Genomic DNA, 23,953 nt, shown 5'->3' on the forward strand with positions numbered 1-23,953 from the left:
TCTCGAAACCCCCCAGTCACGCGTCTCGCTCGCCAGTGATTTAACTACATCACCCGGTGAGCAGGGCAAGGCAAGCCGGTAAGGACCGGCACGGCTACGCCACCATCCACGGCACCTCGTCTGTTCCCAGTTACCAGGGACCTGCCCCGGGCAATCCGCGATGCGAGAGGCAAAGGAATGTAGAGGAATTTCGACGTCCCCAATTCTTCATCTCGGTCTTGGTACGAAGAACCAGTTAGTAGCTGGGCCATTCCTAGTTACCTAGTACCAACAGACCCTTTCTACATTCCATCTCATTTCTGCGCCGGGTTCTCTGAGGTGGTCGTCGACTTTCTGCAGCTTCCAATGGTTACGCCGCGCATTCTTGAAGCCTGGCAGAATCAACACTCGGTCCGTCGATACAATCCAATGTCTCTCCCGAGTCCAGCCATGGCAAGACATTGGCCCATTTGCGAGTTCCTCCCACCCTAACAAAGTGCGAACGGATACATAGGCGGCCTGCCCCGGAATAGTGTTGGAATAGATGCAGGCCAACCGTCAACCTTTTTCCCAGACCGAGCCTCGTTTGTCTTTGCCTCATTTCTTCTTATCCCCTTCCCTCTCGTCTTGCTTCCCAGGTGGGCAAGTAAGTTTTCATTCCTGTTCCTTTTCCTGCTTCCGATTACCAGTTGAACCATTCTGCCGTCAAACTCTTGTCATTCCTATTCGCCCGTCGTCTTGTCTCCCACAGATCCTCACGACCCAGCAACATGGTCCTCAAGTCCGAGTCCTTCCCGCCCACGCATTCCCCAATTCGCGTTTCGGCGCTTCGTTGCTTTATTCTTCTTGTCCCCGTCACACTGGTGTCCCTGCTCCTGTCAGGTACACCTGATGGGAGACAAAGCCGAGGTGCCTACTGAGAAGAAGGAGCTGCGAATACAACAACGTAGCAGGGGATATTTGCCCTTGCATTGATGCTTTGCATATCCGTACTGTACAGACTACAGACTACGCAGTACAGACCAGAGGTCATTGGCGAGGAAGAATCTTGACCGCAAGCCGGTACTTTGCGCACTAGAGAACCTCACATGGCGTCTGTAGCAGGGGGAAAGCCATGCAAAAATTGATTCGCGGTGTGTGTAGCGTCTCATTGTGGTCAGGAAGGGCACGCCCACCTAGCAGAGACGGAACGGGACCCTCTCAAAGAACCGCATCCGCAAACCACACAGACTGAGAGAGGAAAGAGAGAGACAGAGAGGGAGACAGAGAGAAAAAGCTCGAGGCTCACGGCTCGTGGCTCAAGTTGCTGCTTTTTCCCCCCAACACGCTGCACAAAGTACTCCAGGGTGATCCTTGTCTAGTTCGATTGCACACATGGGCGCTAGACCTGAAATGATCAAGCCGTGACGGCCTGCTTCTCACAAGGTGGGAGGAGGTACCTGAGCTTGTGCCAAGTGACCGCGGCGGTATGGAGACGTGACCTGGCGGTGTATCTGCTGGCAATCCCGTACTTGTTTTTTTCAAAAGTGTCATCTAGCTTCTATCAGAGGCGACAAAAAAAAAAGGCAGTGTGCGAGTTGGAGATGCGTTGAACGTTGGAACTTCAACGGGGAGGCCCAAGACGACGGGTAAGCCGCAAGACCAGGACCAGGACCAGGACCAAGGAATGGACGTTGGTATTAGGCTCATCCACATCGATCCATCTCAATATGAGGAAAGCGTTGCAGCGAAACGGGACGAAGTACATGCGTGCCGGGAGGAGAGAATAACAAGGGCGCGGAGGCACGGATGCACGGGGCCACGAGCACCCTGCGAGTCCCAGATTTCAGTCAAGCTACGTAGTACGTATCCTTAGTGCCCACCCACCACTGCCACATTGTCCACCTCTGCAGACTACTGTCTGGCATCGAGAATATACCACAGTACGAATCATTGTATTCGTACAGAGACGCAATAGAGACATCCCAGCTGACCAGTTCGTGACTGACAAAGTGAAGTAGGTAGATTGGCGCCACCCGGGTTTGCGACGCCGCGTCTCCAGCCTCGACAGGAACCCGTCAGCCTACCATGTTTATTCTCAAGTCTACGGACGATGCTCCGTCCAGCCATCCCCAACCAACCCCGGACGACATGTCTCCCGCGGCTCCGAACCGGAGTCCAGATGGGCTTTGTTCGGGGCCACAGCATCGAGGCCTGGGTATCACGGTCCCAATCTGGTCTCGTAAGTTCACTGTTTACCTGCAGCAGGTGTTGAGAAATGTGCCGGTGGGCAGGGCATGATCAGACACCAGGATGTTTGCATGTCGCAGACTCGCAGTTGGGCCCTATTGCCCTACACTACGGATCGTTCACCGAGTAAGTTGATCTCGGGGTGTAGCAAAGATCATCCGCCTTATCATGTCTCGAGTCACAGTCACACACTACTCACTGCATCAAGGCCAGCCAGATGCATACCCTCTCCATCTTTCTCTCTCTCTCTCTCTCTCTCTCTCTCTCTCTCTCTCTCTCTCTCTCTCATTCATATTTTGTGACTAAACTTGCCCACCATGATCGATCGGGGATCCGGCCGGGCCCTGGGAGACCATCATGGTCCACGTCAGGTTTCCTCGACGACGGTCCGCACTCCGTACCCTTCATTCCTCCTCCATTCGCGGGCACTCTGGGGTTGGCGCAGGCCGTGCACCTTACTCACCACATACTGCATCTGAGAGTGCCTGCACCCAAAGAAACGAAAATCGACAACCACACTCAGAGCAGGCAGACCCGAGTGAACACACAGGGTCAGCGTTTGGGTGTTTGGAAGGGGGGGGGGAGTAAAGGGACCCTTCAAAGGCAACGGCTGGGGCTATCATCTGAACGGGGGGGACGGCCATTAGATTGGGGCCTTGCGCGCGACGACGCTTTTACTACGAAACCTTGTGCCAAAATAAGGTGCTTCACTCTCTCTCAATGCGGCGAGATGAGCACAAGCAAAAGTGTCACACAAAAGTATGAGAGATTGCGCATCTCACCACACTGCATCAGTTGAGCAGTATGAGCCTCAGAGAAACGTCGCAGAGATATAAGGTGATTGACTGCTGGGGTTTGGTGGTCTTGGTGATGGTGGATGACTAACGAGCAGTCAGTCCCGTCGGGTGTTAGTTGGATCAGAGAGAGATGCAAGAGTCAAGAGTCATACTTCGTACAGAGAGGCTCTGAAGCAAGTGGAGGGATCCGCATCCCCGTACGAAATACACCGACCGTAAGGTAGATATGGGATAAGGTAATGTAGGTAACCGGGGGGGGGGGGGGAGGAAAGTGTAAAGGCTGCCCGTGGACATCAAGTCAGGGACCTGAGGTGGAATTAATTAGGTTCTTCCAAACCGGCTCCAATCTAGAAAGAAACAAGGTGTTGGTTGGCAGGTTTGGGGCCCTGGACTTTGGGAGAGTCGAGGCATCAAACGGACGAGAGAGATCTGCAAATCTTCTTCTTCTTCTCCTTTGTGTTGGGGCTTTTTTTTTTCTGCCAGTTGTAATCTACCTGCTTTCTAAGGTTGACTTTTTGGCCCCGTCGTGGAGAAAATCATGGTGAGGCTACCTTAATTGTGAGGGAGAATAAAAGAGAGAGACTTTTGTCCGTGGGCATTGTCAATTTCATTTCTGCCAAGAATCATTTCCAGAGATACTTTGGACGAGATATATAATCGGCTTTCTGTTTAATTGATTACTCTCTGGATTGGGTATATCCTCCAACCGTTGAAAAGAAAAAAAAAAAACAGGACCTGATTATGAGGATTTGGTGAGTATGGTGCCTATACGTGGTACAGTGTAGTGTAGTTTGCGATTGCCCACCCATCTGCGCATCATCGCCCCTATGAGGATCCAGATGTACCTTTTGGTGTCCAAGGTACCTTTGCCTCGCCTTGCTGTGAGGTGAGGTGCCTGCCTCTCAGACGGGGAGTGGCAGCTGGTCGTTGCAGAGGATCTCCAGCTAAGAGGGGGGAAAATCCCAACCCAGACCAGAGGCAGGAAAGGCCCCAAGGGAAAGTTCCCCCCTCCACTCCCTCTTTCCCTTCCATTTCATTCGTTACCCACACCCTACCCCCTCTCATTGTGAAGGTACTTATCCGTAGATACTCGGGTACTTCCAATCACGCCCCCCCCCCTTCCCCCTTCACTCTCCCGTCCTTCTCTCTACTGTGTGTGTGTAGAGACTCTCGGTCAGGCCCAATCACGATGTGTCTGGATCCCATTCGGTACTTGCCTAACCTTGCCGGTGACTGATACTTGGCGTCCCGTTGCTTCTGAATGGATGCTGAGAGAGCAAGTGTGAAGGTGTGTGTCCGCCCAACCCAACTCGCCTTTCGTCGAATCGTGCCTGCCAACTCCTGACTCTTGCGTGCCTGCCTTTGCTCTCGTCCTCGCCGCCTTCCAATTCTGATTACATCATTCTAGTGCTGCGATATGTGGGCAGTAAACGGGCGACGCGAGCAACGGCGACAAGTCATGGTTACACAGAGCACGCTTCCCCTCTCTCGCGCGCGACCAACGGCTGAGGTTGTCTCTCTTTTGCGTGTTTGAGGGGTGATTTTTGCTTCTTTGCTCTCCTTTCTCTCTTCCTTTTTTGCTCCTCGGATGCCAAGAAACCAGTCGCGATACCAGACTCGGGCAGATATCCTCAACCTTTGGCTTTTCTTGCCCCCCATCAGACCAACATGATCACGAGAACAAGCCAAGCAGTCTCTCTACTTAACCATGCTACCTCATTTCGCGGCCGTTTTGACCGCAGAGAAAGAAAGAGAAAAAATTCCCATCCTTCTCTACATTCGAGCCTCCGGTTGTTAGACCGTTGAGTAGGAAAAAAGACTGTGACTGGCTGGACCACGCGCAATAAGGTTACGTCCCCAGACTCGTCTCGTTCCAGCCGCGTCAAGTTGCACATACTTATGGGTTTAGACGGGAGCTCAGTCCTCGACTCAACCACCACCACTATGACAATCATCTTTCTTTCTTCCGGATCCGATTCTGGCCTATGGCCTCCCGTCCCTGACTAAGGAATAGGTTCCAACTCGTCACCTTACCGCAATCACGGCCTCCTGGCTTCAACTGCATGGATGCAGGGCCAGGCTGATGGTCTGGCTGACAACCCGAACACTCTTGCTATCAGGACTGCCACAAGGCTCCCATCCTCACCAATGCACAGTACCAAAAGACTCTATCTCACCAAGTATGGGCCACAAAGCTCATCTCTTCCACCGTCGCGGCGGGCGAGTCGTCAGTATCACAGCTGCAGGGCGGGAAGGTGAAGGACAGTCAACGGACCAGCTCCCGGAAGTGGGGCTCTTCTTCTGCCAAACAATCGTCTGGCCATGTCAGAAAAGCAAAGCGTCTTCCGCTGCGCTTGGCTCCTTTTGCGGCCCCTAGACTCCAGACCATCCCCGTCCCTCTCACCTGGACCATGCCACACTGCTTCTTTTCCAATGTCTCTGCAGCAGCACCCGGCCTAGACGTGTCGCAGACGTGCCGCACCTTGTACCAGCTGGCGGCGCTGCACGCCCAAAACGCACTGCACCAATTGACAGATGCTGCAAGAACCGAGAAGGATAGACAGACGGAGACACAGACAGACAGCCTTCAGGCACCGCGTAGCAGATGCAGACGCAGACACAGACAAATCCAGAGAAGGCTTCATCAGATTATGCCAGGTGCCCCACTGCCCGCCGCGTACCTTGGCCGCCAAAATAGCACATCCGTTTCAAGTGTGGACGGCCCAGCATACAACAGACGGGGAGGGGGGGGGGGCCTTGACCTGGATCCGTCGGGCCAATCTTTGTTCAACATGTCTTTCTGCTTTCGCACCGACTTCTCGCCTCGCCCTTGTTGCTTTTCGATTTGATGAGCCTGAAGAAAGTCTTCCTACTTACCGCTTCTTCGATGGCCACTAGAAACCCCCGGCAGCTCTGAAAGACCACCGCTCTGTCATCATATAATCATGAGCCATCGCCACCGCGCATGCCATTCAATATATGTATGGCCAAGAGTCGTGGCAGAAGGGCAGATTGTCCTCCTGGCTCCCCATGTCGCCAGCCGTCCAACGCCTTCACCAAGTGGCCGCTCGCACTACTCTCTGATGGCGTGGGTGCTCGAACTAGTGACACTCCCCGGGGGGGCCGCCAGATGGAAGAGGCGCAGGCTACTTTGTACTGGCGTGCGCGTGGCTGACAATCCAGTCTCGGTCAAGTCGATCGCCTCACTAGCACATCACCCGTTCATTGGCGCTGCATCTTCGGGGTCTTCTCAGCCCAGCAGGGGTTGGCAACACCATCAGCCAGATCCTTGATCCGGTAAACAGCTCCAATGGTTCGAGGCAGCTGGTGTGCGTACCAAAGCTGCGCTGGATCTATTTCTTTTTTACCTCTTTCGTATTCCACGCTTCGATAATGGCAGTCGTCGAAAAAATCTCATCATCAGCTGGTCCAGTCTGGAGAAGATACGAGAGCTGTTTCTCGCCCGGTCCAGCTCGGAGGATTGACCGTTGTTCTGAACTTTTGCTGTCGAAGTTCGTGCAGACGTTGAATCGTTGCTTCCTATTATTGGCCCGTGTCTGCAACGATCACCGCCAGGGTTCCGAGTGGCATTACAGAGTACGGAGTACTATCGACAGTATGAGTTGAATCCTGTCGCATCAACCACTTCTTCGGGACTTGGGCGGAAGATACATTCCTCACAGGTAAAGAATTCTTTCAGATTCATCAGTAACAAGAATCAAGTCGACAAGGGAACTCGTGCGCGGTCAATCGTCTGTTTCTGGTTCCAAGCCTTACGCCTTGGGCCACACACCCCGCTTCCCCAGCCAAAGTGGCTGACAGGCAGACAGGGTCATGAATATGCAGAAACGAGGCAGCACTGCTGTGAGAGCTGCCAAAGAACACGAAGTAACACACAAATACCGCGCAGCGAAAGCAGCGAGGCTAGCAGCCGACTGTACGACGCCGCATCAGCTCGAAAAAAAACCCTGGCACGCCTGATTCTCAAGAGCAAGAGAGAAGGGCGCACAGTCGAGTGTTCTTTTCAGGACGCTGCGCAGGGATCGCCGCCCGGCTTGATGTTGCCAATCACTCCAGGGCAGGGGATGCAGCACAAAGAGTTGGCTACGACACCTGCATTGCGATGAACATAAGGCTGTGAGAAGATATCTCTCCCTCCATCGATGGAAGGTCATCTAGAAAAAAGCAGACGAAACGAGTGCGAATAATGCCAAGCAACCCACCTACGTGCCTACCAACCTTCTGCTCGCTGTTATGCTTCCACGCGAGAATCCCTGGCGTAGGGCGGCTCACTCGATCACCTCTGCTCTCCATCCCAGAATACCTTGTTTCTCCCTCTGGTCTTGGTGATCTAGATGGCACCGTTGCTTTTATGCGCTCGGGGTCATGGGATTGCCACCGTGCTCTCCTCTACCTTTGCATGTGTGTTCCGGCTAGCGGCAGGGCCATTGACATGAGATACACGTTGGAAAGGACGAAAGCAGAGACTTGGTATGGGCTTAGAGTTTGCGCTTTCGTTCCCGCTTGAACGGCACGGTTGAGGGTCATACAGCCGACAGATTCGAGCACAATCTGTTGCCTCTGTCGCCGCTACCGACCTTTCTCTCTTCAAGGTGAAAATGATGCTCTAACTCGGGACCTTGAGGGCAATGTGAAGCGTCTCGGTATGCCTGGGCAGGATTTGGGATGCCAACAGCCCACTTACCTTGGATGATCTGCGGGTCCCCCCCAAAGTTTCGAACTGCCAGTGCGGGAGCTAGCTACGCACAGAAACCTGTTGATATGACGATCAAAAACACTCATCAACAAGAAAGAAACCAAAAAAAAAAACAAGCAATCACTCAATCACTCAACATCGATCGACCTTTGTGACCAGCATAAGAGGGCTGCTGGTCTCCATCGGAGGACATGACGGTATGAGTTTGGACTTTGTCATACCGGGCAGAGAGGCTCGATTGGCAAGGGAATGGCGTCACCAAAGACACCACCCGTATCTGACGACACACACCCTTGGCTGAGATCGATGGGCATCGGGGACGATTGTGGCCAGTTGCCATCGCATCACCTTATTCAGCCAAGCATACGCATCGCGCACTACATTTGACAGCGGTCGAAAGAGCCGCGAATTTCTGCTTGCGTGCTTAGATGGCGACAGCTCGCAAGTTGCAACTGCGTCAAAGACAGAGGAAACAGTGTCCAACAGACGGTAGCTCTTTTGATACGGTCGAAGATGTCTGATCGTCGCACTCAAATCGACGACCCGGGAAGGGCAAGGGGGCCAGACCCCCGCCCCTTGTGGTGGGTCCGGACCATGCTCGAGTCCCGGAGCCAGCTCCCCCATCTCATTGTGTGTGGGTATCCCATGCCATGAGCCTCCATCAAGCATCGCGACAAGAAGCTGGCGCTTGCGTGTGTCAAATATGCCACATTCAAAGCACCGCCAGGATAAGAACAGCAAGAGACACCTGCCAGTCTTTCTTCTATCAAGATGGAGCTTTTCACTCGTGTGCTGCGCAGGGGACATCGAGGAAGAGAGCATTCGTGCCCCTGAGGATCTCACTGGAAGGTGACGGAAGCGTATGCGTGTCGCTGGGACGAGTGTCCACTACCCGACAAGGCCAACCCCTGGTCAAAGGGACCGACCCAAAGAACGGACAATGATTGGCTTTCAAACTCGGTAGGCGGCACCTACTGGGGCGAGGTGTGTCTCTTCGTCTCATTTGGGGCCCGTCTCTCTTCTCACTCTCAGTCGCCAGTTTCTTTTTTTCTGCCCAGCAAAGACGGTGGCTTGAGATTACCACCGGGCCTTGGAGGAAGCCGTTCTTTGGCTCATTCGGGTGGCAGTCCAGCCCGTGGCGAAAAAGAACCACTTGACAGCAAACTGCAAACGATTGCCAGCTGATAATCGAATGTGTATACTGGAAGAGACGGGGTGTGAGGGTCGGATGTCAGGTCAGCGCATCTTGTGTTGGGCGATGTGCGATGTAGGTGTCTTCCATGCCTTCGCGACTGATGAGGATACCGGGTCAGGCACAGGAATTGACTGCCACTTGTTTTTTCTTCAGATCCCGACGCCCTTCCAGAAGGCGTGAAGAATATAGATAAGCGGTAGACACTACTGCGGTACGGATAGAGGCCTTGAGTGCGGCTCTCTCCTTTGCACCAAATTCGCGACATCGGCATGCGTGCCGACGTACGATAACCACGGGGCACCGGTAGTTTGGCCGGGTGTTTTTGATCAGCCTCCATCAAACTCGGGAAACGCGATGTATAGCTGGCCGCCGGCCGCTTTTCTGACAAAGGATTGCACTTTGAGAAACATGATGGGTATTCCCAGAGCCCATAGGTACTCCGTACACGGTACTCATAAGGCCGCCCAGTCTCCGAACAGAGTTGTCTGATGGCCACACATCGTTCGCTGACTGACCACCTGCTCGATACTCTGCCTGATCCGAAGGGACCTGGCATCTGCTCCGTGCAAAAGAAAGGGCAGCTTGTCAAACCCGGGTCCGCGTTGGTCATGGAGTACCCCTGCTCGTTAGTTTTGACCTTGACAGGGGTCTGGGGCGGGTTGCGGGCCAAGCAGAGCGCGGTGGTGGTCGACCGTCGACGTTACTGCAGGACTTTCGGACCTTTGGACTCTGGTAAGGACAGACTGACAGACCAGCCGACTGCAGGTCTCGTGGCTGCGACTTACTCTACAGATAGACTACCGGTACGGCTACGCGACCTATGCCTTGTTGTCTGGGCCTTGGACGGGGATCGAAGGCGTCCTCACAACTCTGCATGAAGAGGGTATTGACACCAAGTTCGCCATACCAACGAAACCACCTAGCAGGCAGCGAAAACTCAGGGTTGCAAGAAGCTGGCTTCGTGCTCTCGTTGGCAGCCAAAGAGGCTAGAGATCTTTGTCTTCATTTTGGTGAGATGAAGATTGAACAAACCCTGGGAGCCCGCACTCTACAACACATGGGTACTGCAATGTGTATCCATACGGATACCAGAGCAGCACCTCTCATATAGACCTAGTACGCCTGGCTTAGGAATGGAGAGGTGGGGATGAGCACAGACAAGCGCCTGCAGGGCATCCCAAAAGGGGACCACGCCAATGAGCTTGGCTCTCCCGACCGGTACGGAGCTCAGAGTGGCCCAAGTCTTTTTGCTCGTAAGTGCTGTGTGTGTGTGGCAGCGTTGGGAAATGGGAGGAAGTGGAGAGAGGGCCGGTGACAGTTTCACCATGTGCTATGAGCCATCTGGTGTTTGCCTGGCAGTGGCAGCCCTCTCTGCCGTCTTCTCGTTGCTGGCTGGCTGTGCTGCTTCTTGAGTGGCAGGGTGGCTTGATCGATTCCTTGTTTCTTCTTGTTTGGAGAAACAGCACCACCACCAGGAGGCACTGAGACAGATGGAGAGACGGGGAGAGCGTGTGAGAGATGGACGGGAAGCATAATGGCTTGTTTGATGGATGTCAACTTTGGTGTCCCATCATCCCGTCCATGGTCCTGCAAGGCGCTGCTGGGACAGTCAGTCAGTCTGGCAGTCTGGCTGGCTGTGGCTTGTGTTCAAGGAAATCCCTGGGATCTGCAGAGCCGGGGGGTAAGGAGGGAGGGGGGTCCAATTCCGTATCTGTCGTGCTGCAACGCCAGGTATCGACATGGTGCATGGGTTTTACAGTCATCGACTTTGCCGCCACTTTGCGCGGGTTCGGGTGCCTTGCCTTGCCTTGCCTTGTCCTTCTTCTTCTTTTTCCCCTTGACCCTGGACTTGGGTGCTTCTTTTTTTTTTCCCTGCCCTCCCGCCCTTTCTCTTTCTTCTTTCTGTTCTTGTTACCGAGTATGGAGTAGCGTGCTGCGTACCTAGGCAGTGTCTCCAGCAGTTCTCCCACTTTCCCCCCTCTGTTCCTCGGTGCCCAGGCTAGGGGGCCAAGAACCTTTGGCCTAGGTACGGTTGTTGCTGTAGCCAGCCCATTTCATTCTACTGCGTAGTGAAGGGGAGACAGACTGGGGTCCCCATCGTGGGCAGCGGCCCATTGGGGATTCTTTGGTCAAGAGTAGACGGGATAGTGCAGTCTGTCTCCCAGCCGAGCCGAGGTTGGCAGGTAACACACTGCGGATTTTGCGATGGGAGGTGTTTATGCTCAAGAATTATGCTTGTGTGTGTGTGTGTGTGTGTGTGCGTGTATGTGCGTAGGGATACGTGTGTAAGAGGAAGAGATGGGAGACGAGGACATGAGTGAGAAAGAGTAAAGAGAGGGCGCGCGTCAAGTCGCGCACAGAGACCACCACCGAAGCCCTCTGCTCTCTCTCTCTCTCTCTCCGGCGACGACGCATCGTTTTTGATCCGAATGAAGTACTTGCCTACACCAACTTACATCACGGGAGGTTTTCCCTCCTTGGTGGCGTATGCAATCACCACGGAGGCTGTCTGAATAGTTGCTGACATGACCCGACCCGACCGACCCTTTGGCTTTGCCTTTGCCTCTCTGCCTTAGCCCGGCCGCGCCAGTACATTAGGTAGACTCGCCTTGCCGTACATACCTACCTACACTACAGACTCACGGGATGGACGGGTAGTAGGGCGAGATGGGATATGTACAGATACATGATGTCTGCAGTGCCCGAAGCGTGTTGGAGAGCGTCAGTACGTACTTTTGCGTTGCCGGTCTGCGACGGATCATTCCAATCCAAGCAAATGTCTTTGGGGGACCACCACCACCACCACGGCCACCACCCACCGATCTCCCATCAACTGGACCTAACGCTCAAAAGCCGGTGGTGCACATGCTCCACTCTACTGCGTACATGCCTACCTGCCCACGGAGTACCTACCAACCTAACGCACCTGGGCTGGGTCCCCCATTCCTTTTCGGCAGGTGCTGGTGAAGCAGAATAATCCCAGCTTTCGGCGCCGGATCAACGTCGGGTTACCTTTTTGACGACATGCGACCCCCTCGTGACCTATCCTAACAAACTGAACGATTCCACGAAATAGACACTGAGAGAGAAGCACCGTCTATGACATTGTCCTAGTTGTAATTGGACAAGCACTTCCTACCTCTGCGTATCTAGCAACCCCTAAATGCTACCGGCCACGACCTTCTTGTGCCGAGCATCTGCCAGATCAATCAGGAACCCCGCCATCGCAGCCGTCACCGTCACCGTCCTTCGACGACCCCTCCAGACCCGAGCTCGATTCTCAACGTCCACCAGCACAATGGCTCCCCATGCTGCCGCCCTCGACTTTGTCGACTTTGTCAACGCATCTCCTACTCGTAAGCACCCATTGACATATTGTTTGCGGCCGTGGACGGCTTCTTTGTCTTCAACCTTTACCCCAGCAACAGCAGCAGCAGCAGCAGAAGCAGCAGCAGAAGCCAGCTAACCGTGCCCCTCGCCCGCAGCCTACCACGCCTGCGCGACCGCCGCCATCCGCCTCGAAAAGGCCGGCTTCACAAAGATCAAGGAGCGCGACTCGTGGAACTCGGCGCTGCGACCGGGAGGGAAATACTACCTCACCCGCAATGGCTCGTCCATCGTCGCCTTCGCCATCGGCAAGAAGTGGAAGCCGGGCAACCCCGTCGCCATGATTGGCGCCCACACCGACTCGCCGACCCTGCGCATCAAGCCCGTCTCCAAGAAGAGCAACGTCGGCTTCATGCAGGTCGGCGTCGAGACCTACGGCGGCGGCATCTGGCACAGCTGGTTTGACCGCGACCTCAGCATCGCGGGGCGCGTCCTCGTCAAGGACGCCGAGGGCAACTTTGTCCAGAAGCTCATCAAGGTCGACAAGCCGCTGCTGCGAATCCCGACGCTCGCTATCCACCTCGACCGGAGTTCTACCTTTGACCCGAACAAGGAGAACGAGCTGTTTCCCATTGCCGGACTGGCTACGGCGGAGCTGAACAAGGGCAGCGCCAAGCCTGAGGGCGACGAGGCCGAGGAGGACTTCAAGCCGCTCAAGGCCATGACGGAGCGTCACCACCCTCACATTCTCGACGTCATTGCCTCCCACGCCGAGGTCGAGCCCGAGGCCGTCATCGACTTCGAGCTCGTCCTCTACGACGTGCAAAAGTCCTGCCTCGGTGGCCTCAACGACGAGTTCATCTTCTCGGCCCGCCTCGACAACCTCAACATGACGTACTGCTCCATCGAGGGCCTCATTGCCTCGGTCCGCGCCGCCGACGTGCTCGAAAACGACTCCACCATCCGCCTCGTGACCTGCTTCGACCACGAGGAAATCGGCTCCACCTCGGCCCACGGCGCCAACTCGAACCTCCTCCCCGCGGTCCTGCGCCGCCTCGCCTCCCTCCCGGGCAGCCGCGACACGGCCTCGGACGGGTCGTACGTGGCCGTATCCTCCCACGATGGCGGGGACTACGAGTCAACGGCCTACGAGCAGACGCTCTCGCGGTCCTTCCTGGTGTCGGCCGACATGGCGCACTCGGTGCACCCCAACTACGCGGGCAAGTACGAGTCCTCGCACCAGCCGGCCATGAACGGCGGCACGGTGATCAAGGTCAACGCCAACCAGCGCTACGCGACCAACTCGCCCGGCATCGTGCTGCTGCAGGAGTGCGCGCGCCTCGCGGGCGTTCCTCTGCAGCTGTTCGTCGTGCGCAACGACTCGCCGTGCGGAAGCACCATCGGTCCCATGCTCAGCGCCAAGCTCGGCGTGAGGACGCTGGATCTGGGTAACCCGCAGTTGAGTATGCACTCTATTCGCGAGACGGGCGGTAGCGCGGACGTGGAGCACGCTATTAAGCTGTTTGAGAGCTTTTATGAGCGGTTTGGGGAGTTGGAGGAAAAGATTCTTGTCGATTAAGCAGTCCCCGTTTGGGGGGACGCCAACTGAGGTCATTTCGGTCATTAGCTTGGCTTTGACGAGGCGGGCGTAGTTGTAGTCGGTTTGTAGTTGTAGTAGCGAGTTGCCTTGGAGTTGTTTGGGTGATTGGGACGAAATACAAATGTTAATTGAGTAAAGATGATCTCATCTCACTGGTGCTACCTCAGGATTGTGCTCCTTCAAGAGATATGAGAGTGAACATGATGAGTGAAGAATGAGAGATTTGGCATAGTATGGCGTTCTTGCTTTTCGAAAAGGGTGGTTGAGATGAAAGGAGGAGAGAGGTGCTTGACTGGCTGGATGACTGGTCGTTCCTTCCTACTCCCATCTTATCTACGGATGGGATCTCTGATGGGATCTCTAATGGGACCCTGACGGCTCCGCTGGCTTTTTTGCTTGCAGCCTCCCTATATTTTTCTCGTCTACTACTTTGTCTTCTCTGCGAGGTCATGCAAGCGTTCACCTTTCAAAATCGCGACCAACCTCGACCTGAATCTTACTCAACAAACCCGACTTCGCCTCGAACGCAGCATATGCTCAACATATGCTCAACATATGCTCACCCGACTACATCGAAACCCGGACCATCGACTTGAAGTCCTGATTTGAGTTCCAGAGCACCAGAGCATTGTCTTTCTTGGAACAATTCTGGAACGCCTGCTCGCGATTTCGAGATTTCAACTGCGGCAGCGTTGAAGCTCTCACGATACAGCTGAGTTCTCACGAAAGGTTCGTTGGTACTTTTTTTTGTGTCTTCTTCTCAGCCCTTTGTTCATCTTCGCTTTCGTCTCTACCTTTCACGATTCGAGATCGAGGCATATTCTCCGCTGGCGACTGTACTGGAAGAACGTCTGCTTCGCACTCTGGCGATTTTCCTCGCTCCTAACTCGACTAAACATACCTCATACCTCTCAGAGGACTACAAATACTTTCCTCTTCCTCCTCTCACACCTCCTAACTTTCACCTTCCTCACTCTCACCATCACCACTATATCCTTCCACTGCCTGGTACGATATCCCATAAACTTGACAGAGGACTAGAAATATCTTCCTCTGCCTTCGGGCCTCTTTCTCCAATCCTCTCACCAACCACACCGATTCATTTCGCTGTCTGGTATTACATCTCGTACCTTTCACCTACCTAGACCATCGCCAGGTCATCCCGGACTGCGAATCACTTTCTAGACGCTGACCTCACTCTTATATCAGACCTTCTGGCGACAAAATCAAACATCTTCTCAGGGAAGAGCGTCTGAATCGATTTCTTCAACCGACACCTCTCCTTCGGTGAGCATCAAAACCGCTTTTATTTTCAAGACTTCTGCCACACCTGCCCTAGAACAACACCACTCTACAGAATTTGAGATCCTGGCAGAACTGTCCCTCGCAATACTGAACTTCTTCATGCGATCGACCAGTTCATAGCTGACTTCGATATACCTAGAAAGACAAGCAAAGCTCGAGTTACCCTGCACTGTGGTGAGTTTTTGCTCCGTACTCGCACTTTCCCCGTTCCCTCCCTGAGGTTCCACCTTCACCTTCACTTTCTATATTCCAAGCACCCTCCAAATCCAATCCCGTTTCCCTTCACGTTCACCAACATTTCGTTGATAAGGTGTCCTTTCTTCTCGGCAAAGACTCCTAGCTCCTGACCTATCAGCCTTGCTAAGCACTGCAGTCACGGTCGTCCAAAAGATTCGTCCTCCCCAACACGTGGCTTACAGAACCTTAATATCCAGCTCCAGCTTACCCTACAAAACACCTCACTCACGAGAGCCTGAACAACCCACATTCTAACAGAATCTGAAACGGCAGCTTCCGAAAGGAAATATCGATCTCGCCTTCCATCGATCAGAACTAGAAGCGGAAAAAATCCCGGCACCTTTCTTGACCTTCAACCTCTTCTTGTACACCCACTCCAAGTCAAAGGACAGCTACAATACCTTCGAAATCGCCCTTGGCCTCTTGAAGATAATCACCAGCCCCTCTTAATTCAATACCCTCACTCCTACGGTCGACTGTCTTTTCAAAGGTCCTTTTAAGCTATTCACAGAAGTCGATCTTACGGACCTCACGATACAACCCCCGCTACCTATCAAAGTCGTAAATTCGATCTTTGACCTAGACAAAGACGATCGCCAATACATCATCACGCATATACCACCATACAACCAAGACTACATTGAAGAAGATCAGGTATGATCCCACATTCGCCCTTGTGCTTTGGAGACAACCACTAACAAGTCATGTGAACCAGTCATCGCAGCCAAGATGTGCCAGAAGGTCTTCTATACCTATGCGTGCCAGCACGTTGAGTGCGTCACCTATGACTGCAGCAAGAGTCGTGGTACCACAAGGTCTGGCTGCATGAAGCGCGAACCATCCGAGCACACCAACCTCAAGGATCAGATCTGCCACGACTGCAACGAGATAATCCGAAGCATAAGGCAGAATCGCCATGACAATCACCCCGACGGCAGAGGTCGATCGAGACACTGGGAGCATCGGATTCGCCATTACGAGCACCTCATGGACCGTGCTCAGACAATCTTGGATCAACAGCAGGCTTCCCAGGCTGAACAGAGGCAACAGTCGCAGCAGCCACAAAACCGTCCAGACCAGCAGTCTATCTCGCCCAGTGGCAAGACCATTCGCCCTCTGGAATCGAACAAGTTGTCCAACATAAAGCGCGACGAAACCTTTGGCCTTGTCCCCAACACGCTATACCAGCTCCATGTGGCCCAGGACGCCTGGTTTGCGATTCAGCGCAACCGAGATGACCTTTGAGAGAGGCTTGAACTCTCGACAGGATGGGCGTTGGTTTTTTTCTTTGGAGGGGGCAGAATGGTGCCGCCAACGCGTTGTGCCAGCAAGGATCATTTGCGCTTTCATTTGGAGATGAGAAAGGCACGTCTTGCTCAGCGCATCGAGTGATCATATAGAGAAGCTACCAGCGAATGCTTCCATTCATAGACCTATAGATAGAATCACCGACTTTATGGCGATCATAGCAACACAAGAATACGATGGTTGTTGATCATTTTAAGCTTGAACAAGACATCCTCAATATGAAGGTAGACTGAAAGCTGCAGCAACAAAAGACGGCAAAAAGACATGATTGGGACAAAGTGGTTGATGAAATGAAGTTGTTCATCTTGGCGGCTCCGAGGAGCTGGTTCTGGAGAAAATATGGGTAGAACTGATCAACACAGCCAATTAAGAAGAAGAAGAAGAGCAGGGGTCTTTGGACCAGCCAACGAACCTCCCCGTGCTCCCCAGTGCTCCCCAGTGCTCCCCCCGCTGACGAGAGCTGTGAGGTGACAGCTTCAGGTTGCCTGCCCCGTGCTCCAGCTGAGCTTACTTGCACTAAAACACACGTGGGGAGGTTCCATAGCAGTACCAGAGCTGAGGCAAACTGACGTTGCCCCCCCTAAACTAACTCGGCAAGGCCATCTGGCCAACTCTTTTTTTTCCGCATTCGTTCCGGCGTCATCATTCTCCAACATCACAGCTTCTCCTCCTCCAGCAGACGTTGTGCACCTGAATCTCAGTCGGCCATGGTTCTTTGACGATTGAAACGTGTACTCACCATATTCGAAGCCTCTTCCCTCACACCTCTGACCCATTTTCCAGCCATTTTGCAAGGAACGTCTCCCCACCAAGACCGCCGTCAGATTCGCCAGCCATGGCTTCCCCCTTCGAGACCGCGAAGCTCACCCTCGACTACCTCCCCTACGCCTGCGAATTCGACCCTCAAGATCCAAATCGGCTTCTCATCGGTGGAGGAGGTGGTGCCAACCGCAGCGGTGTCGCCAATAAGATTGTTCGTCAACCCCCAATCGCTCTTTCTCTCCCCCATATTCATCTGCTTTTTCATGCGACTGACCTTTTGCGCCGCAGACAGTAATCGACACCTCAGCCAAAGAAGAACTGCAAATCAGCGGCGAAGCCGACCTCAGCCGCAATGAGGACAGCGTCATGACCCTTGCCGCCGGGCCCAAGAAGGGCAGAACGAGCTACCTCTACGCCGGCATCAACTCGAGCCCCGAAGAAGTCGAAAAGGGCAAGAACGAGCACTTCCGCGCCTTTGGCATCGAGCAGAGCAAGGCGCGCGTCTCGGCTGGCGCAAACGCTCCTAGTGTGAGCCTGGCTGAGCTATCGCGCACCTCCATCTTTGCCCATAACGAGGTCGACAAGGATGCGTACCAGCGCGTCCTCCGGCTGTCTGCGCCGTACGGCGAGAAGCAGCTCGGTGTCGTGGCCACAGGACTGGCTAAGCAGTCACAGATTGCGATTTTTGAGATTGCAGCTGGGAATGCTACCAAGCCTAAGATCCTCGGACAGTTGGACGTCTCCAAGGAGCCCGTGGACGTGGATGTCATTCAGACTGGAGAGGACTCGTACCAAGTCGCGTACTGCGACGAGCGCGAGTTGTTCATCATCAATGTCGTCAAGTCTGAAATTGACGGTCCTCACCACGCATATGAGATCAAAGAGGACGGTTCTGGCACCTGGCCCAACTTCCGGTCAATCCGGTACCTGTCGAAGGACTTCGTCTTGGCGGGCACTAACATTCCCAAGCGGGCTGGTGCAATCCTTTTGGGAATCAGACTGCCGCTCAAGGAGGACGAACCTGGGCGCTTGGCGGCGACGGTCAAGCTGCCCAAGGCAGTGAACCAAATCACAACCATTGCTGCGCGGAACCTCACTCCTCCCTCGGCTCCTGGCGCCAAGATTGGCAATGCGCAGTTCCTCGTCGCCGCGGTCGGCCAGGATCGGTCGATATCGCTCTTCACGCTCGAGCATAAGGCGCATTCGAGCATTGACTTGCTCGTCGACTTTGATCTGCTTACGACGTTGAAGGAAGTGCACCCTCTGCAGATCACAAACGTCGCCCTCTCCCACTACGTCCCGCCCAAGACTACCGCCCGCCCTCAGTATATCAAGCTGGCGAGTATCTCGATGAAGAACACCGTCATCGTGCACTCTATCCTTTTGAAGAAGTTCACCGACAGGGACGCCCCTATCCGCAAGGGCGGTCCGCCGCGCCCCCAGCGCTACGCCGTTGCCCTGCAGCCCCGCAAGTGGTCCAAGACCTGGCTCGCAGCGACGACGGTCCTCGTCCTCGTACTCGCTATCCTCTTCCAACTCGGCCTCGAAACCATGGGTGCAGTCCAACCGCGCATCCTTCCCGGCGGCGGCTCCGTCGCGAACATGCCCAACGAGTTCCTCACGTCTCTCATCGGCGACGTCCACGCTCTGCAGGGAGACCCCATCGTCATCCGCGAGGACGTCGTCAGCCCCACGCATATCGAAGAAGACCCCGTCCCTCGGTTCCAGGCCGCCGTGCACGACGAGGAGGTGTACGGTCCCGCCGTGAGCTGGGAGGACCTGGCGCCGCAGCAGAAGAAGCTTTGGAAGGAGAAGCTTTCCAAAGCGGGTCACTGGACGCAGAATATGGGCGAGAGCGTGTTCAAGGGTATCTTGTTTGGGGAGATTGCGGGGGCCGTGGGACGCGCTGTGGGAGGTCAATAAGGTACCCCGGGGCGTATGTCTGATGGGGAGGAGCCTAGGAGGGGCAATGAGGTATATCATAAGATGTGTTTACGGAAACGTCGTTGATAGAACTTGTCCGGGAGGGCATGTACGATTTAATCACGAACTTGTACGATTTTATTGGAGAATGATCTTTTGGCAGACGAGAAGTTCCCTGTGTGAGGTTGATTATTTCTCTGAATGTGAGCTGATGTGATGACTCTTATTTAACCTTCCGCCATCAGAGTTTCTAGGGGTGTGTGTATTACCAGCATGACGAATGTTCCGGCTTGCAATGCTTCACTGGCCGTAGAAGATGCCTCGTCGGCGATGGCACGGCTAGATATCGGGTATTCTGCAAGATCCGACAGCTCCGTTCTGTCTATGGAAGTTTTGGCTGCTTCTTGAGAGTGGTACTCTTCATGACGCCAACACGCTCTTTTGGACGAGAAGGATGAAAAGCCTCGAGTCCCTCAACTGTGTGCGCTCAGGGTCCGGTCCAGCGTCCACATCGGTAGGTTGCATACCGTTGGAAGATGGGGGTTTGTTATACGTAGACATTGAATCTGTCTTTCTACTCGATTGATTCACGTTGGTAGTTGCGCTCTTGCAACTCCAACCTCCCTCACTTACCCGGACAAAATACGGGGTCCTTAATAACCTTACAAATGGATGAGTGGGTAAGCAACCATGAAAAGAGGTCATCATAGAATTTTTAGTCCTCTTTTAAGCGAACTAGGAAGAGTCCTAGGAAGCTGTTGATTGTTCCCACGTTAAGATCAGCCGCCTCAACTGCCTCGTTTTATCCAAGGACAAAATTCTGGTCCGATTGAAGCTGTCTACATGTGTTGGAACCCATCCACTCACCGGCATGTAATGAATACGAATAGACGTCTGTACATGAGGGCACACCCTCTCGAAAGGCAACCGCGAGTGAAATAAATAGGCGCTCGGCATCATCTTGGTCCTGCACAAACTCGTTCACGTTACTCTCACATGAATAGGCAAAGATTTCCTAGCCAAAATTCTTTCAGGGTGGCCTGGTGGCTATGTTTCCGAACGAAGCAGCCGCGCGTTAGAGATGAGAGCAGCAGGGACTGGCACGGCGGGCCTCGGCCCGGGCGCGGTCGCGGCGTTATCAAAAACTGGCCGGATTCTACTTTCCATCGCGCCTGCCGTCTCCTGGTTTTGTGTTTGGTTGTGTTCCTGGCTGTGTACCCCGAGGAAGGTGAAGCGAGTTCTTGGATGGAAGATGGTTGGAAGGTAGGTTCCTTTTTCCCCCCTGAGGTGGCTATTGTAAAGAGATTGGGACACCGCGCCGATGACGTGGTTAGTTGCCTGAGTGCCCCGTGATGATATACACAAGCCTCAGAAACGACCTAATCTGGCTGGCTGGCTGGCTGGCTTCTGCTGCCGCCTCTGAGGAAAGGATTTCAACTTGCAGGGTAACTGATATCTTTATATACCTATTTCTATTCGAAATCCGGGTTGGTGTAGACTTGGATCTAGTTTAGCAGTGTGAGCTGAGATGGCATGGAGGAGAGATGGACATACTGCTGGCTGCCGAGACGTCATGATGTCTGAATTGATGTGAAGATGTAAAGAATATGGGACTATGAGGCAGGGAAGAGAAATTTCAAAATGGAGGAGACTAAGTTAAAGTAGTAAGAAAGAAAGTCAGTCATAGCAAAGAACACTGTGCTACTCAGACCGCCTATCTCGATTGTCGAACAGACTCTGGGTAGGAGCATATCAATTAGTCAAGAATGGTGCCGGAGAGCGCTCATGTTCATCTTCAGCACTCAGCCCCTTCATCTATCATTTGTGAGCTCCCACTACACTAATCTGCCCTACTCAGAATCAGGCGATAGAATATCAGAAAGACGGCGAGGAAACCTCATACCTCGAATCGGATATGGAAAAATACACTCATCATCAAATGTCAAAGATGTATGGGGCGATGAAGAAGCGCAAGAGCACAAGACAGGACGAGGCTTTTTGAAAGACAGGACAGAAGCACGTATCAAACAAATTGATTGGTAGTCTTGCCGTCTTCTCAAACTCGCTATACTCGCTTTTTGGCTAGATAGGTGAGTGGGTAGATGGTATGTTTTTGGACAATCTTGCTTTGGCTGTACAATTGGATGCTCTGATACTCGAGCCACTTCATCAACATCCACTGTCATTCAATCACGCATGATATAGAAGGGAGCGGAAGGCACATATGAAGAGTATCTCATCTACTTTATCCGGTGTACTCAACATCTAGCCTAGCCTGCGAGGACATCATCACCGCCTTTCTTTCGATCGCTTGATGCGCATGACTGAGAGGAGTCTTGTGTTGCAGGACCGTGGCAGCGTCTGAATGGTTCCTATGAGGCCTGGGCGTCTCTCGCCATCCGTTCGGCATGTTAGACGTCGCAGCAACCACAGGTCCTCGTCTTAATCATGTAAACTCCCTCACATTCAAACAACAGCTGCTCAGCGAGGCAAAAGGCCAGCAATGCAGTCTGATCTCAGCCATAGACCGAGGCGCGTCGTCGAAAACTTGATATCGAACACACACAAAGCTTCACCCTCAACTTTTCGGCGTCTGGGTTTACCTTTAGTCGGGTAGCAATCGCCAGGCAATAAAGAGACAGACACGGAGATCCTCGGCTGTTTTCCGGGTGGGGTTCCACAAGTCGGGCCACCCCGGCCAAACCCGCATCCCAGGAAACGGGGTCCCAGCTGGCGGACCAAGCCGGGACCAGTGGGGAACCTCGGCAGGTACCGTAGAAAAGGTGGGATCGCATGGAACAACCCTTCCCGAGAACGAGAGGGGGAAAGGTGGGAAGAAGGCGACGACGGGACGGGGGTTGATTGTGAGGTCATCCATCCATTCATACAGCCTCAGGCCTGCGGCCAAGCCTGGGGACAAGGTCGGCCGCCGGTACAGCGCCGGCCGGGCTGTTGGATGACGTGACACGGGTGGGTGCGGGGTAAATCCGGCCATCAGCGAGGACTCCAGTTTTGCCCGATCGTACCTGGTTGAAGTGGTTCAAGGGTGGTGGGGTTTTTCTTTTCTTTTCCCTTTCTCCCGTCTTTCCTGTAATGTAAGGTAGGCTGTCAGGTCAGGTTCTTCCCCGCCCGCGGTCCCGGGGCTTGCCGGCATTGGGTCGCCTTGCAGGTACGTCCAGGTGGTGGATCCCGGGTGCCGAGACTGCTGCGATTTTCGGAGAAAATGCAAAGTCATAAACTAAGGCAGCCCCGTAGCTTATCGGGGGTTGGAGGAGGAGGAGGATGCGTATACCTTACTGTAGTAGACAGCTTTGGAGGTGCGGGTTGGGTGTCAAATGTGTGCCCACCTATCATCCTTCTTCCCCCTCCCTCCCCTTGCCTCTCTCCATTGACCAAAAAGCAAAAATCGTGTGCAAGAATTGGGTAAAAGGAAGAAAAAGGGACGGGCCAGAAACAGACAGTTTTGAACCAGTACATGGCGGGGGACGTGCGCCAGTCAGGACGATGTACCTCTACATCGGACCCCTCGAGAGCAAAAAGGGAAGAAGCTGGGAGAAAACCAAGAGTCAGTCGACTAAGACGACCGGGTCCGTGGTTCTCGTCCGAGCAAAGGGGAAAAGTGGGAGGATTGGGGGGAAAGAGAGAGAAGAAGCAAAAAGAAGATGGGAATCAGCAAGGAAAGCATCAGCTCGAATTCTTCAATACACCCTCCCCTCTCTTCCTTCACTCCCCTTTTCCCCTCCTCCCTCTATACCCAAGGTTGCTTGATAGCTGGCTCGTAACCGTCCCAGGCCTGAGAGGAGGGTAGAGAGAGTGAGATTATGGCTAGTAGGGTAATGGTCTGCCGGTGGCCCAACACTACCCTTCCCACCCAGAGATAGGCTAAAACTTGACGCAATCACTTTGCGTTGACGGCCCGACGAGGGCTGCAACGTCGGCTCCCGCATTGCGCCGGGTCGGTCTATGCAGTTGCTATGTTTTGCCGCCGCCCAGGGGGTATGTTCGTGTGTGCGTATGTATGTATTGCTGGACACATCGTATTCTGGGTTCAACCCGGGTTCTGCCTCGTTCATCGCTTTCGTCAATGATGTCTCGCAGGGCGACCTCGGTCTCGCAGATTCCTCTATTTGCCCTCTTTTTGCCCAGACGGCATCGTGAACAGCCTCTCCCAATCGCATCTTGCCAAAGTGGTCAGCTACTTGCCGGCTGCCTCATCCCTCGTTCCCTGGATGTGTGTAAAGGAACGAACTGCCGGTTAATGCTATTTCGTCTGTCCGACAGCTAAGGAAAAACTGGTGACAAGGCCAAGGAAAGTAAATGAAAGCAAATACCCAGGAATAGAAGCGTAGGTAGACGGCAGGAGGGAGATACAAGGCACCAAAACTCAATTAATTGCAAATCATCAGTCTTGAACAAAGTTGTGGTGTCGGCGGCTGATGGCCGGCTCAGCTTTGTGCCCAAAGTCCGTCCGTTCGTCTGGCTTCCATTCGCAAGTTGCGAGCGAGCGCCAGATAAGATACGAAGGTACGAAGGCACGATACGAACGAGGCGTGTGTGTGCAGTACGGCACGGTG

At 53.8% G+C, this 23,953-nt stretch overlaps 8 protein-coding genes across 8 annotated transcripts; 5 read left to right on the forward strand and 3 right to left on the reverse strand.

The window, feature by feature from the left end:
- Window positions 1-2,046: 2,046 nt before the first annotated feature.
- Window positions 2,047-2,338, forward strand: CCOS01_15205 (uncharacterized protein; the record flags this gene model as incomplete). The annotated part of the gene is made up of 2 exons (XM_060463347.1): window positions 2,047-2,200; window positions 2,289-2,338. 2 exons carry the CDS (start codon window positions 2,047-2,049, stop codon window positions 2,336-2,338), a joined length of 204 nt encoding a protein of 67 aa, XP_060305950.1.
- An 87-nt stretch (window positions 2,339-2,425) lies between these two features.
- On the forward strand, window positions 2,426-3,007 carry CCOS01_15206 (uncharacterized protein; the record flags this gene model as incomplete). Its single annotated transcript, XM_060463348.1, has 1 exon — window positions 2,426-3,007. One exon carries the CDS (start codon window positions 2,426-2,428, stop codon window positions 3,005-3,007), a length of 582 nt encoding a protein of 193 aa, XP_060305951.1.
- A 1,656-nt stretch (window positions 3,008-4,663) lies between these two features.
- On the reverse strand, window positions 4,664-5,708 carry CCOS01_15207 (uncharacterized protein; the record flags this gene model as incomplete). Its single annotated transcript, XM_060463349.1, has 3 exons — window positions 4,664-5,008; window positions 5,410-5,543; window positions 5,687-5,708. The coding sequence occupies 3 exons, from the start codon at window positions 5,706-5,708 to the stop codon at window positions 4,664-4,666; spliced, it is 501 nt and encodes a 166-aa protein (XP_060305952.1).
- A 3,126-nt stretch (window positions 5,709-8,834) lies between these two features.
- Window positions 8,835-9,527, reverse strand: CCOS01_15208 (uncharacterized protein; the record flags this gene model as incomplete). Its single annotated transcript, XM_060463350.1, has 1 exon — window positions 8,835-9,527. One exon carries the CDS (start codon window positions 9,525-9,527, stop codon window positions 8,835-8,837), a length of 693 nt encoding a protein of 230 aa, XP_060305953.1.
- Window positions 9,528-12,080: 2,553 nt separating this feature from the next.
- On the forward strand, window positions 12,081-13,823 carry CCOS01_15209 (aminopeptidase I zinc metalloprotease; the record flags this gene model as incomplete). Its single annotated transcript, XM_060463351.1, has 2 exons — window positions 12,081-12,273; window positions 12,403-13,823. 2 exons carry the CDS (start codon window positions 12,081-12,083, stop codon window positions 13,821-13,823), a joined length of 1,614 nt encoding a protein of 537 aa, XP_060305954.1.
- A 2,292-nt stretch (window positions 13,824-16,115) lies between these two features.
- CCOS01_15210 (uncharacterized protein) lies at window positions 16,116-16,631 on the forward strand (the record flags this gene model as incomplete). Its single annotated transcript, XM_060463352.1, has 1 exon — window positions 16,116-16,631. One exon carries the CDS (start codon window positions 16,116-16,118, stop codon window positions 16,629-16,631), a length of 516 nt encoding a protein of 171 aa, XP_060305955.1.
- Window positions 16,632-17,529: 898 nt separating this feature from the next.
- CCOS01_15211 (uncharacterized protein) lies at window positions 17,530-19,379 on the forward strand (the record flags this gene model as incomplete). Its single annotated transcript, XM_060463353.1, has 2 exons — window positions 17,530-17,667; window positions 17,745-19,379. The coding sequence occupies 2 exons, from the start codon at window positions 17,530-17,532 to the stop codon at window positions 19,377-19,379; spliced, it is 1,773 nt and encodes a 590-aa protein (XP_060305956.1).
- A 2,882-nt stretch (window positions 19,380-22,261) lies between these two features.
- CCOS01_15212 (uncharacterized protein) lies at window positions 22,262-22,614 on the reverse strand (the record flags this gene model as incomplete). Its single annotated transcript, XM_060463354.1, has 2 exons — window positions 22,262-22,472; window positions 22,505-22,614. 2 exons carry the CDS (start codon window positions 22,612-22,614, stop codon window positions 22,262-22,264), a joined length of 321 nt encoding a protein of 106 aa, XP_060305957.1.
- Between the last annotated feature and the right edge of the window lie 1,339 nt (window positions 22,615-23,953).

The sequence above is a fragment of the Colletotrichum costaricense genome, assembly GCF_030867565.1.
Source record: "Colletotrichum costaricense strain IMI 309622 chromosome Unknown Scaffold_23.1, whole genome shotgun sequence".
Classification (NCBI taxonomy): Eukaryota; Fungi; Ascomycota; class Sordariomycetes; order Glomerellales; family Glomerellaceae; genus Colletotrichum; species Colletotrichum costaricense.